The sequence below is a fragment of the Elephas maximus genome, chromosome 23 (genome assembly GCF_024166365.1).
Source record: "Elephas maximus indicus isolate mEleMax1 chromosome 23, mEleMax1 primary haplotype, whole genome shotgun sequence".
Taxonomy (NCBI): domain Eukaryota; kingdom Metazoa; phylum Chordata; class Mammalia; order Proboscidea; family Elephantidae; genus Elephas; species Elephas maximus.
Genome location: NC_064841.1, coordinates 51,842,692 through 51,857,193, shown reverse-complemented (window position 1 = coordinate 51,857,193; position 14,502 = coordinate 51,842,692). Strand labels below are relative to the sequence as shown.

At 37.7% G+C, this 14,502-nt stretch overlaps 1 protein-coding gene across 4 annotated transcripts in view; it reads left to right on the top strand.

Moving 5' to 3' along the window:
* Positions 1 to 14,502, top strand: part of ZDHHC20 (zinc finger DHHC-type palmitoyltransferase 20) — a 103,863-nt gene that overhangs the window by 73,484 nt on the left and 15,877 nt on the right. For all 4 annotated transcript variants that reach the window (XM_049867446.1, XM_049867449.1, XM_049867448.1 and 1 more), the window contains one exon: positions 9,433 to 9,565. In XM_049867446.1, coding sequence (XP_049723403.1) covers positions 9,433 to 9,565 — 133 coding nt within the window. The remainder of the gene's footprint in view (positions 1 to 9,432; positions 9,566 to 14,502) is intronic.

Here is a 14,502-nt window from a genome sequence, read left to right as displayed (position 1 = left end):
TGTGCAAAGGCATTCAACTGCGTGGATCGTAACAATTTATGGGTAACATTGCAAAAAATGGGAATTCCAGAACACTTAATTGTGCTCATTATGAACCTTCACATAGATCAAGTGGCAGTTTTTCGGACAGAACAAGGGGATACTGATAGGTTTGAAGTCAGGAAAGGTGTGTGTCAGGGTTGTATTCTTTCACCATGCCTATTTAATCTTTTCGCTGAACAAATAATTCAACAAGCTGGACTATATGAAGAGGAACAGGGTATCAGGATTGGAGGAAGACTCATTAACAACCTGCATTATGGAGATGACACAACGTTGCTTGCTGAAGGTGAAGAGGACTCGAAGCACTTACCAATGAAGATCAAAGACCACAGCCTTCATTATTATACCTCAGCATAAAGAAAACAAAAATCCTTACAACTGGACCAATGAGCAATATCATGATAAGCGGAGAAAAGATTGAAGTTGTCAAGGATTTCATTTTGCTTGGATCCACAATCAACAGCCATTGAAGCAGCAGCCAAGAATGCAAAAGACGCATTGCATTGGGCAAATCTTTTGCAAAGGACCTCTTCAAAGTGTTGAAGAGCAAAGATGTCACCCTGAAGACTAAGGTGCGCCTGACCCAAGCCGTGGTATTTTCAATCGCATCATATGCATGTGAAAGCTGGACAGTGAATAAGGAAGACCGAAGAAGAGTTGACGCCTTTGAATTGTGGTGTTGATGAAGAATATTGAATATACCATGGACTGCCAAAAGAACGAACAAATCTGTCTTGGAAGAAGTGCGGCCAGAATGCTCCTTAGAGGCAAGGATGGTGAGACTGTGTCTTACATACTCTGGATTTGTTGTCAGGAGGGATCGGTTCCTGGAGAAGGACATCATGCTTGGCAGAGTACAGGGTCAACGGAAAAGAGGAAGACCCTCAATGAGATGGATTGACACAGTGGCTACAACGATGAGCTCAAGCATAACAGTGTAAGGATGGCACAGGACCGGGCAGTGTTTCGTTTTGTTGTGCGTAGGGTTGCTGTGAGTCAGAACCGACTCCACAGCACCTAAGAACAACAACAACAGGGTTTACCCTATGACCTAATATGTGGTGTATTCTAGAGAATGTTCCATGTGCACTAGAAAAGAAAGTATACTTGGTTGCTGTTGGGTAGCGTGTCCTGTATATGTCTCTGAGGTCAGGTTAGTTGATTGTGGCATTTAGGTCTTCCGTGTCTTTATTGAGCTTCTTTCTGGATGTCCTGTCCTTCACCGAGCGTGGTGTGTTGAAGTCTACTGCTATTATCGTGGAGCTGTGTATGTCACTTGTCAATGCTAATAGAGTTTGTATTATGTATCTTGCAGCCCTGTCATTGGGTGCATAAACATTTAATGTGGTTATATCTTCTTGGTATATTGTCCCTTTAATTATTATATAGTGTCCTTCCTTATCCTTTCTGATGGTTTTAACTTTAAAGTCTATTTTGTCAGAAATTAATCTTGCCACTCCTGCTCTTTTTTGATTGTTGTTTGGTTGATATATGTTTTTCCATCCTTAAAGTTTTAGTTTGTTTTTGTCTCTTAGTCTAAGGTGTGTCTTTTGTAAGCAGCATATAGACGGATCTTGTTTTTTAGTCCATTCTGCCACTCTCTGTGTCTTTATTGGTGCATTTCGTCCATTTACATTCAGGGTAATTATGGATAGGTATGAATTCAGTGCTGTCATTTTAATGTGTTTTTGTGTGTTGTTGACAGTTTCTTTTTCCTACTTAATTTTATGCGCTGAGTAGATTTTCTTTATATATTGTCCTTTCCTCATATTTGTTGTTGATGATTTTGTTTCTGCTGAGTCTCTATTTTTTTCTGGCATTTTATTTTGATGAGTAGGGTAGTTTGCCTCCTTTGTGGTTAACTTATTATTCACTCCTGTTTTTCTAAATTTAAAACTAAATTTTATTTATTCCTCATATGGAAGGTATATGATTACATTTCTTAGTCATTTTTTATTATGTTAATGTTGTCTTCTTCTGTGTAATAACATCGCTGTCACCCTGTTTTGAGTTTTTTTTTTTAATACTCTTGCTTTGTTTTTTTGAATTTTCCTGTCAGGGTTGACTTCTGGTTGCTCTGCCCAGTGTTCTAGCCTTGGATTGATACCTGATATTATTGATTTTCTAACCAAAGAACTCCCTTTAGTATTTCTTGTAATTTTGGTTTGGTTTTTACAAATTTCCTCAACTTATATTAATCTGGATATGTCCTAATTTCACCTTCACATTTAAGAGACAGTTTTCCTGGATATATGATTCTTGGTAGGCAATTTTTTTCCTTCAGTTTTTTAAATATGTCATCCTATTGCTTTCTTGCCTGCATGGTTCCTGCTGAGTAGTCCAGGCTTATTCTTACTGGCTCCTCTTTGTAGGTGACTTTTCATTTTTCCCTCACTGCTCTTATAATTCTCTCTTTATCTTTGGTTTTGGCAAGTTTGGTTATAATATGTGTTGGTGACTTTCTTTTAACATCTACCTTGTGTGGAGTTCGATGAGCATCTTGAGGAGATATCTTCTCATCTTTCTCGATATCAGGGAAGTTTCCTGCCAACAAATCTTCAACCATTTTCACTGTATTTTCTGTCATCCCTCTGTATTCTGGTACTCCAATCACTTGTAGGTTATTTCTCTTGATAGAGTCCCACATGATTCTCAAAGTTTCTTAATTTTTTTTAATTCTTTTATCTGATTTTTCTTCAAATATCTTAGTGCCAAGTGATTTATCTTCGAGTTCAGAAATTCTGGCTGCTACTTCCTCAATTCTGCTCCTCTGACTTTCTATCAAGTTGTCTACTTCTGTAATTTTATTGTTAATCTTCTGAATTTGATTGCTGACTGTCTATGGATTTTTCTAGCATATTAAACTTTTCATTATGTTCCTGAATAATCTTTCTAATTTCTTCAATTGCTTTATCTGTGTTCCTTGGCTCTGTCTGCATATTATCTCTTTTCCTTCCTGATGTCTTGAAGGGTTCTGTATCATAAACTTTTGTACTCTGCCTCTGGTAATTCCAGAAACGCACTTTCATCTAGAAGACCCCTGGATTCTTTGTTGTGAGAGTCTGTTGAGGTGATCATGGTCTGTTTCTTTATGTGACTTGATATTTACTGTTGTCTCTGACCCATCTATAAGTTATCATATTAAGTTTATGCTTGCTTACTATGTCATAGCTTCTTGCTTTGTTTTGTTTCGGTATACCCCTATGGGTTGCTTGAGTGAGCTAGCTTGATTATTTTAGCCTTTGGAGCTCTGACGTCCTTTCCCCAGATTGCTAGAGCTGTTAATCAGGTATATCAGTCTAGGTGTCCATTCAGTTTTCTTGTATGAATTTAGCTCAGGTTTCTAGGTAGCTGATCATCAAGTGTGTGGTACAGGCTCTGTCCTACACTCTTAGAGGGGCAGGGGTGATTGGTGTATATACCAGTATCTGATTGCAGCCGGAGGTCATGCTCTGAACAAGGCAGAGGGCTGAGAGCCGATCCCGAGTGTCTCTGAGGAAAGCACGTCCCTGTTCCCTAGACTGTGCAGGTGTGCGGGTTCTGCAGTGGACCATGGGCACCCAAAGTTTTTGGTTATAAGGACTGGGAGGTACTAGTTATCTTTGGACCCCTGTCTCAGGTGGCAGTGTTACCTGAGTGGAGCTACCAGTCCTTAGGTCCCTGATGTGGGTAGATGGGGACCTTGTTTAATAGGCAAAGCAATGTCAAACATCAAACACCCACCTCTCCACTGCATAGCTGAAATGGTTGGCGTCTGCCAGCAAAGGCCTGTTCTCCCGAAATAGGCCCACATAAGTCCATGCAGAAGGGAAAGGTGCTCAAAGTCCACGGACGGTTTATGCCTGGAAAGGAGCTGCTTCTGTCCTGAGTTCCCCCGGTTAGTGGAGCTAGCAAATTATCTTTTCCCCCAAATGCAAATATTTTCTTCCCCAAGGCCAGGAGGATGGCTGTAGGTGCTCAACCATGCCTATCTCAGGCCCAGGGAATTCATCCACTGAAGCCGGTTTGCTGGTGGAGGGCGGGGGGCGCATTATAATATGTGCAAGTACTTAGCTTTTGCCTGGAGCGCCATTGTTATCAGGTTCCGGAGGTGTGAGTAGGCTGTGTGGCTGGCTGCTTCTCCCTGAGGAAACTGCAGCCGGCGAAATGCTAGTAACAGCCCATCATCACCACGACTCCGGGAATGGTGCCTGAGGGCTCCCTGCGATTCAGGTGCAGTGACTCCTGTCTGCTTCTGAATGGTCTCTTCTTCCCCCTTTCCCTCAATTCGTTTTCTAAGCTTGCCTTTGAAGCTCAGGACTCCTAGCTTGTCACAAATATAGTCATTTCACTTGTTTTTTCGGGTCTTTGTTGTAATGAGGGCTCGCCGGAAGCGTCTGTATGTTCCGCCATCTTGGCTCCCTGCCCTTCATTTTCTTTTAAAGCCTCACCAGAAGCACGTTTAATGTCCACATTTCTAGCAATATTCTGTTGCTGGCACCATATTTATTATCTAAGATGATAGAGACTTTCTTCAAGGCTCTCCTTACTTCCTTCTGATCCCTCATCAGAATCACCTTTCATGTTCGTAATTCTACGAACAGTTTTTTCCAGGCAGTGTAGGCCTTTACTCTTAGGCATTTTCAAAGTCTTGCAGCCTCTACCAAGAGGGATTTTCGTCAAAGTATCATTAGATTTTTAATACTTGAGCATATAAAACCAGGGGGTACTAGTTAGTACTCACAGTGCTTTTGTGAATATTAGAAAAGACCACCACTCCCTCTCTGTAGTCACAATCTCATGGATTTGGCCTTTGTTGTCCTGAGCTGGGCACCATTGTTCAGCTTACTACCTACTGTATTCAGTGGCCGTATTTGAAAGAAGAGACTTCAGGGCCAGATAAATGAAGTCCACGTGCGAAAACTTCATGTTTCCTTATCGAGAAGTTGAGGTAGTATTTGTGTATAGTGATTTATTAATCAAAGAATAAATATTCTCTAGATTTATCATGAGTGAGGAAGCACTAGTAAACTTAGTTTTACCTTTTTCTTCATTTACTCAACATATATTTATTGAGCACTTACTGTGTGCCAGGCATTATTGTTCTAGGCACTTGAACTTATTTGCTTATTAGTAATCAAAAAACAGAGTCCTATCTTTGTCGAGCTTACTTTTGAGCAGGAGGAGATAAATAAATTAATTATACCATATGTTAGAAAGTAAATGCTATGAAGAAAACAAAAGTAGAGCAGGGAAAGTGATTTGGTGAGTATTGGGGTAGTTATTACAGGGGGCAGGTTTTGGTTTTACGGAGAGTGATCAAGGTAATGATCAGTATTTGACTTTTAAAAGGATAGTGGTGATTGCTGAGTTGAAAGTAGACTGTAAAAGGGGAATGTATGACAATGGAGACAACATGCGTTTAGAAGGCTGTTGCAATAATCCAAGCTTGAACCAAGGTAGTTAACGCTGAAGGTGGTAAGAAACCATCAGATCTAGTATTTAGAAACTATTTATCAAAACTTTTTTTTTTTTAATCACTTGGATTCCACTACATCAACAAAAAGAACATCGAAGAGGAAATAACCAAATCAATACCATTCACAGTAGCCACCAAGAAGATAAAATACTTAGGAATAAATCTTACCAAAGATGTAAAAGACCTATATAAAGAAAACTACAAATTACTACTCTAAGAAACTAAAAAGGACCTACTTAAGTGGAAAAACATACCTTGCTCACGGATAGGAAGACTTAACATAGTAAAAATGTCTATTCTACCAAAAGCCATCTATACATACAATGCACTTCCGATCCAAATTCCAATGACGTTTTTTAATGTGATGGAGAAACAAATCACCAACTTCATATGGCAGGGGATGAAGCCTCGGATAAATAAAGCATTACTGAAAAAGAAGAAGAAAGTGGGAGGCCTCACTCTACCTGATTTCAGAACCTATTATACAGCCACAGTAGTCAAAACAGCCTGGTACTGGTACAAGAACAGGCACATAGACCACTGGAGCAGAATTGAGAACCCAGATATAAATCCATCCACATATGAGCAGCTGATATTTGACAAAGGCCCAGTGTCAGTTAATTGGGGAAAAGATAGTCTTTTTAACAAATGGTGCTGGCATAACTGGATATCCATTTGCAAAAAAAGGAAACAGGACCCATACCTCACACCATGCACAAAGACTCCAGGTGGATCAAAGACCTAAACATAAAGACTAAAACGATAAAGATCATGGAAGAAAAAATAGGGACAATGGTAGGAGCCCTAATACAAGACATAAACAGAATACAAAACATTACCAAAAATGATGAAGAGAAACCAGATAACTGGGAGCTCCTAAAAATCAAACACCTATGCTCATCTAAAGACTTCACCCAAAGAGTAAAAAGACCACCTACAGACTGGGAAAGAATTTTCAGCTATGACATTTCCGACCAGCACCTGATCTCTAAAATCTATATGATTCTGTTAAAACTCAACCACAAAAAGACAAACAACCCAATCAAGAAGTGGGCAAAGGATATGAACACGAACTTCACTAAAGAAGATATTCAGGCAGCTAACAGATACATGAGAAAATGCTCTCGATCATTAGCCATTAGAGAAATGCAAATTAAAACTACGATGAGATTCCATCTCACTCCAACAAGGCTGGCATTAATCCAAAAAACACAAAATAATAAATGTTGGAGAGGCTGCGGAGAGATCGGAACTCTGATACACTGCTGGTGGGAGTGTAAAATGGTACAACCACTATGGAAATCTATCTGGCATTTTCTTAAACAGTTAGAAATAGAACTACCATACAACCCAGAAATCCCACTCCTCGGAATATACCCTAGAGAACTAAGAGCCTTCACACAAACAGATATATGCACACCCATGTTTATTGCAGCTCTGTTTACAATAGCAAAAAGCTGGAAGCAACCAAGGTGTCCATCAACGGATGAATGGTTAAATAAATTGTGGTATATTCACACAATGGAATACTACGCATCGATAAAGAACAGTGACGAATCTGTGAAACATTTCATAACATGGAGGAACCTGGAAGGCATTACGCTGAGTGAAATTAGTCAGAGGCAAAAAGACAAATATTGTATAAGACCATTATTATAAGATCTTGAGAAATAGTATAAACTGAGAAGAACACATACTTTTGTGGTTACGGGGCGGGGAGGGAGGGGGGAGAGGGTTATTTATTGATTAGTTAGTAGATAAGAACTACTTTAGGTGAAAGGAAGGACAATACTCAACACATGGAAGGTCAGCTCAACTGGACTGGACCAAAAGCAAAGAAGTTTCCGGGATAAACTGAATGCTTCAAAGGTCAGCGGAGCAAGGGCGGGGGTTTGGGGACTATGGCTTAAGGGGACTTCTAAGTCAATTGGCAAAATAATTCTATTATGAAAACATTCTGCATCCCACTTTGAAATGTGGCGTCTGAGGTCTTAAATGCTAACAAGCGGCCATCTAAGATGCATCAGTTGGTCTCAACCCACATGGAGCAAAGGAGAATGAAGAACACCAAGGTCACACGATAACTATGAGCCCAAGAGACAGAAAGGGCCACATGAACCAGAGACTTATATCATCCTGAGACCAGAAGAACTAGATGGTGCCCGGCCACAACCGATGACTTCCCTGACAGGGAGCACAACAGAGAACCCCTGAGGGAGCAGATCAGTGGGATGCAGACCCCAAATTCTCATAAAAAGACCAGACTTAATGGTCTGACTGAGACTAGAGGAATCCTGGCGGTCATGGTCCCCAAACCTTCAGTTGGCCCAGGACAGGAACCATTCCCGAAGATAACTCATCAGACATGGAAGGGACTGGACAATGGGTAGGAGATAGATGCTGATGAAGAGTGAGCTACTTGTATCAGGTGGACACTTGAGACTGTGTTGGCATCTCTTGTCTGGAGGGGAGATAGGAGGGTAGAGAGGGTTAGAAACTGGCAAAATTGTCACGAAAGAGAGACTGGAAGGCCTGACTCATTAGGGGGAGAGTAAGTGGGAGTATGGAGTAAGGTGTATATAAGCGTATATGTGACAGACTGACTTGATTTGTAAACGTTCACTTAAAAAAAAAGCTCAATAAAAATTATTTAAAAAAAAAAAACTTTTTTAAGTCTGTTTTTCAAAAAATTTTAATTTTTGCTGTCTCCCAGACACAAATCTTTGTTTTAAAGACTGGGTGGAAAAGGTGTGTATTTAAAGGGTGCCTGAAATAAGCTTGCAGAGCTTAATGTTCTTGTCTGTTTTCTTTGAGAAAATAGATGGCCTTTAGAGAGCAACATCTTAGTGTTCCTTTAAAACACAAACAATTTTAAAAGCTAGTGTTTTGGATAATTTTGTATAAAAATTGATTTCTTAATACATTGTCTTTATTTGCACAAGCTTTGCCGCAGGAAGTCTACAGAAAGTTGTCCAAAGGTAAAATACATTACTGCCAATAACATTCTGGTGATCTCTTGTGGTGTTTATAGTGAATATGTATAATACTAATTTGCTCCAGAAGGTGGGGAGATAAAAGAATCCCTTAATAGGTTTAAAAGGTATTGCAGTTACTCTGGGAGAGAAAAGGATAAATGTCAGAATAATCTAATGCTAAAAACCTGTCTTTTAAGTTGTGTAGACTGTAAATCAAACAGGACGGCCTCGTGTTCTGGTGGAGTAGGTGATTTGCCTATATGATTTTATGTTAAAAGGTAACACTTAAAGAAGGACTTTGTTTCTGTTTAAATGCACATAGCCATAAGAAGAAATAACAGAGGACACTGTTTTCATTTACTAGTACCATATGGTAAATTTATTTTTCAAAATTGCTAATTACCTACAAAGGCTCTATAGAAATGGAACAAGGGTAAAAAAGGTAGGAATCTAAGCAGCCAAGGCCATGGGTACCCTTGCAGTGGTGTTCAGAAAATTGAGATTAGAGAAGTACAAAAAGAAGCTTAAATATATCTCAGTTAATACCTGGTTTAGCAGCATATATAATAAAAATAAATATTTTTAGCACAGATGAGGGAAAACCCTCATATATTCAGGATGTTGGGAAAAGTTTCAATATATGTATGAAAGTACAAAAGAAAATTGTTGACTATAAGAATATCTTTTTATTTCATTACTGAAAGTATTTCTAAAATTTTTAAATAGCCGTTTTCAAGGTGACTCTTCCTGACCTCTTGATGTAAGAAAGCTCCTTAGATAATACCAATTTTCTGCTTTTGCAGTTGTTGCTTTTGAATATATTATCTAATTTATTTTGTTATTCTTCATACTTGGCAAATTTTTAGGTAGGTCAACCACCTTTAGGAAAACTAAGTAATAGGAGTATAATTTATAGGTTGACTATACTCAAAATTAACTTTTTTTTTCTTTCCTCAGAATGAACTGTCTGATACACGTGCAAAATTCCACGTACTTTTTCTTTTCTTTGTGTCTGCAATGTTCTTCATCAGCGTCCTGTCACTTTTCAGCTACCACTGCTGGCTAGTTGGAAAAAATAAAACAACAATAGGTCAGTAGGTTAAAATAAATCATAATTATTTAGGAAATTGACTGCAAGTGAATATGAAATCTAGAGAAGGACAATAGTCAAGTGATAATGAAGTGTTAAATAGTTCTGTTAAAATTAACTGGCTAGATAGGAACATAATTTTACATAATGTAAAAGTTAATTATTTTGAGGAAGTGAAATTGACTTTTATGTGCTTTTTCAGTAATGCATTATAGATAAAAGTAGAGAACTGACTATATTTTCTAAATTTCAGTAAATAAAAGAGGTTTCGTGCATTTATAGAATGTCTTCTCAAAGTCTATCTACAAAGCAGTAAATTTACGCACCATAAACAGGTTCATTCTCATATAGCAAAGAATATTTTTAAATCCTTAATTACAGTTTATACTTCAGCTAAAGTATATATCAACAGTGTAATTCATTTATGTTCTTTACTTTTTATTCTACAATTTATTACACAATTGACTGGCATCCGTTGCATGATTTTAAGACTGAGATTAGTGCTTTTGACATGCTTAATCATTTCCATCTTGTATCATTTGTCATTGAAACTTAGGTCTTGTATGAGTGGTATCAGGATGTCTTTTTTTGTTTGTTTGTTTGTTTAGCTTATTTTTTAAATAAAAATATAGAGCAGAATTAAGTAAGGTATTCAAATAATTGGACAGATATTCCCTGTACAAAGATGATGGCATTGTTCAAACTGAGCTATTGTCATATAATCAGCTGTAATTTAGTTATTTATGTATTGACTAATGTACCAATATACAAATTAGAGATTTGTCATTATAACGTTTTATAAGAAAGTTAAAGACTACCTACCATCAAAAGCTGTATATCTACCAGGAGAATTGGAAGGGTACAATTTTTAAGATAGATGAAGGCCTTTTTAGGGGGATTTTTAAAATAATCTTAAATTTAGATAATTTTAGTCTTAATTTGTTCCTAAAACATGTAAATTATGAGAGTCTTCCATTTTAAGGATTACTTGGTCCTTTCTTCCCCGGCTTACCCTCCCACTGTTGAATGTCTTCCAGTTCTGTCATGCCTTCATTTTTTTTCAGTAAAATAAACTTTCTTAGACCATTATCTAATTTATATCCTTTTCATAGAATATCTTGAAAAAGGCAAAGTCCAGCCCTCCCGCAAGATCTGAAACCTGAGAGATTTCAGATAGCAAACTGGATTTTTTTGTTTTCAAAATTGATAAATGTGGTAACGGTAGGCCTGTTTTCCAACATGGCATCCATCAGTGGGAGCTAAGTAGTAGCTGGCTGATTTAGATGGGGCATGGACACTGATTTGCCACAGTGCCTATCATGCCTGCCTCATTTGTTTTCTGCCCAACCTCTGTAGATATTTGAGAAACGGGTACCTCCTGGGAAACCCAACTGTTCTCTTTGAACAGTCTTTTTCAAAGTTTTTTGCCAGCGACCACAGTAAGAAATGCATTTTATATGATGACTTAATCTATGCACACACATATAAAACTATATAAATAAAATTTTTCAAATTTCCCAAAACAACATTTATCTCTTAGTATGTGTAATATACTCTAATATTTTCTGTTCTAGTTCATTAAAAAGAAATGCTGGGTGCAAACCACTAAATTATTTTATAACCTATTAAGGGGTTTTAGGAGCCCTGGTGGCACAGTGGTTAAGAGCTCAGCTGTTAACCAAAAGGTTGGCAGTTCGAATCTGCCAGCCTCTCCTTGGAAACCCTATGGGGCAGTTCTACTCTGTCCTGTAGGGTGGCTATGAGTCAGAATTGACTCCACAGCAACTGGTTTGTTTTTGTTTTTGTTTTTTTGGTTTTAAGGGGTTTTAACATTTTGCAAAAGCATTTCCTTAGCACATCACTTCCTTTACAGCTTCATCCTCCAAATTCCTGATCTTTGACTAGTTCTCCACTGCTGCATCCACATTTTTCTTCTGTCCTTTGAGAGTTATTTTATTCTGCTATACCACCTCTTCCCTTGTTTGTTAACTGTCACCTACCAACGTTAATATTCTTTCCTGGCGTTTAATGAGGCCCTTCCTTCCCTGGCTTACCCTGTAGTTCCAATATTCAAATTTCTGTCATCATTCTGTACAGCCAAGTTGGTCCCTTTGGTTCTGTTGGTCTTTACCTTCAATAAATCATTCCCATAACTGCATCATAAGCCTTTTAATCACTTGGATCTAAAGAATATATGAAATTCTAAATGTGAATATTCTCTTCTCTGACCATAGTCTTTTATGCTTTCAGCTCTTCTGCTTCTTTACCCAAGTGTGCTTGCATTTTTATATAATGAGTTCTCCATTCTCCAGTACTTTTCTCCCACATTTTTATTTACCTTCTAGCTTCATTTCTCACCCTTTTCCAATCTAGAAACTATGATAAATGACTTTAGCAATTGACAGCACCCTCAAATCTTCTGATCCTAGGCCCTCCCTTAATTCCTTTGTTAATGGATAACCTGGGTCAGTCCAGCTACTCACTTTATCCACATGTGTAATACATAGGCTAATGAAAGCTGCTGAAGGAAATCTCACTGACACAGAGGTTGTTCCAACTACAGATTTCATTTAGGTCCTCTGATCAGGTTCCTTGCAACATTTTTTTTAGGTTTTCACCATTCTCCCTAATCTTACCCATTTTGTGAGTCCTTCATAGAAAAATTAGATACAGTCACAAGTAAACACTCATCTTCTCACCTTTATGATCCCACACAAACATTACTTTTATACCCATCACTGTCATCCTTTCTTTCATTTCTGAGGAAAAATGTCTTTTCTGGTAACCACAGTTAATCTTTAGAACTGTTCTAAGATTCTTCTATCAATTTTTACTTTACTTTTCTGCCTCGCCAATGCCCTAGCTTCTTCTTTTCCTTAGTGTGTAAAACCTGCTGAAATGCATTCTATTTTCTTAAAAAAGAAAGAATGAATACCATTCTTGTGAAACATGTATCTTTCTCTAGCCCCCACCTACTTCCTTTGCAGCCAAAATTGAAATAAATAATGGCTATATTCACCATCTGTGTCCTCATCTCTTCTTTATTCATTGTTCAAGATCAAGCTCAAGTGTTACTTCCTCAATATTTCATCTTCCCCTACCACCACCTACTATACACACATATGTCTCTGTTCAGACAAAATTAGATTCTTTCATCTCTGTTCTCAGTGCACGATTGCTAATTTTGGCATTTATCACATTTTGAAAGTTTGAAAAAGATTGTTAGACTATGTATGGATTCTTTTTTTTTCTTCTTCTTTTTTAAGAGTTCCTCTCCAGTATTTATTCTCTCATGCATCCAGTGGTGTGAACATTTGATTAAAAAAAAAATTCATTTGCAAGGTTTTTCTCCAGTATGAATTTTCTTATGATGCCCATGGCCTGGGTTTTGGATAAAAGTATTAATACATATATTTGATTTACATCATTCATTTTCAGCATGCATTTTCTGATATCTAGTAAGGTTTGCAAAATGTGTAAAGGTTTTGTTACGTTCATCACATTTGTAAGGTTTTTCTCCAATATGGTTTCTCTTATGATTAGTAAGGCTTGAATGCATGGTAAAGGATTTGCCACACTTGTTACATTTGTAAGTTTTCTCTTTACTATGAATTATCTGATGATCCCCAAGGTTTGAACTTTGGATAAAAGCATTCACAGATATATTAGATTTACAAAGCTCCTTTTTAGTATGTATTTTCCAATGTCTAATAAGATTTGAAACATGGCTAAAGGCTTTACCACATTCATTACATTTGTAAGGTTCCTCTCCAGTATGAATTCTCCTATGATTAGTAAGGCTTGAACGCACAGAAAAGACTCTGACACACTCATTGCATTTGTAAGGTTTCTGTCCAGCGTGAATTCTTTGGTGATTCCTGAGGTCTGACTGTTGCCTAAAAGCCTTGCCACATTCGATACACTTGTATGGTTTCTTACCAGTGTGAATTTTCTCATGATCCCAGGGGTGTGAACGATAGATAAAAGCCCTACCACATTCATTACATTTATAAAGATTCTCTTCATTATGGAGTCTCTGATGTCAAGTAAGGCATGCATACACAGTAAAGGCTTTGCCACATTCATTACATTAGTAAGGTTTCTCTCCAGTATGAATTCTCTGATGACCCGGAAGTTGCGAACATCTGATAAAAGCCTTACCACACTCGTTATATTTAGAAGGTCTTTCTCCAGTATGAATTCTTAGGTGAATCCTAAGGTTTGAATTTTGAGTAAAGACCTTGCCACATACCTCACATTTATATGGTTTCTCTCTTGTATGGATTGTTTTATGTTTAATGAAGTTTGAGAAGTAATTAAAGGCTTTGCCACACTCTACATTTGTGAGCTCTCAGTCTAGAGTGGACTTTCTGGTGTTTACTGAAGATTGAGCTTTGGTTGAAAGTCTTCCCATCTTCATTACATTCATAAAGTTTTCCTGTAATATGTGTTTTCTGGTGTTGTGTAAGCAATGAGGGATCCTTAAACACCTTCTCACATTTATTACATATGTTGAAATTGACACCAGGAGGAATTCTTTGATGTGGTGAAGCTGGGCAACCATTGTTGATAGACTTCTCAACTTGATTGCAACCGTAAATTTTCTTTTCAGTTGGAAATCTCTGCGGTTCAGCCAGATCTGACTGGAAGGTTAATCTAATCTTATTTTCAAAATATTTTGTATTCTTTTTTTCCCCTACCTCTTATTTTTGAGTTTTAATAAATCCCTCACAAATGGATTCTCATGCTTATAATACACACTTCCTACAAAAGCACCCTGCTTTAGTAGAAAATTATTCCAGGATGTGTCATGCTGGTGGTCTTCTCTCAGTGGGACTGTTGTTATGCGAGGTAGTCACTCCTGTGTTAATTCTTTCATTATATCCCCAATGACTCTCAAATTCATGCATATTTTCCAGGGCTTCTCTGAAGTCAAA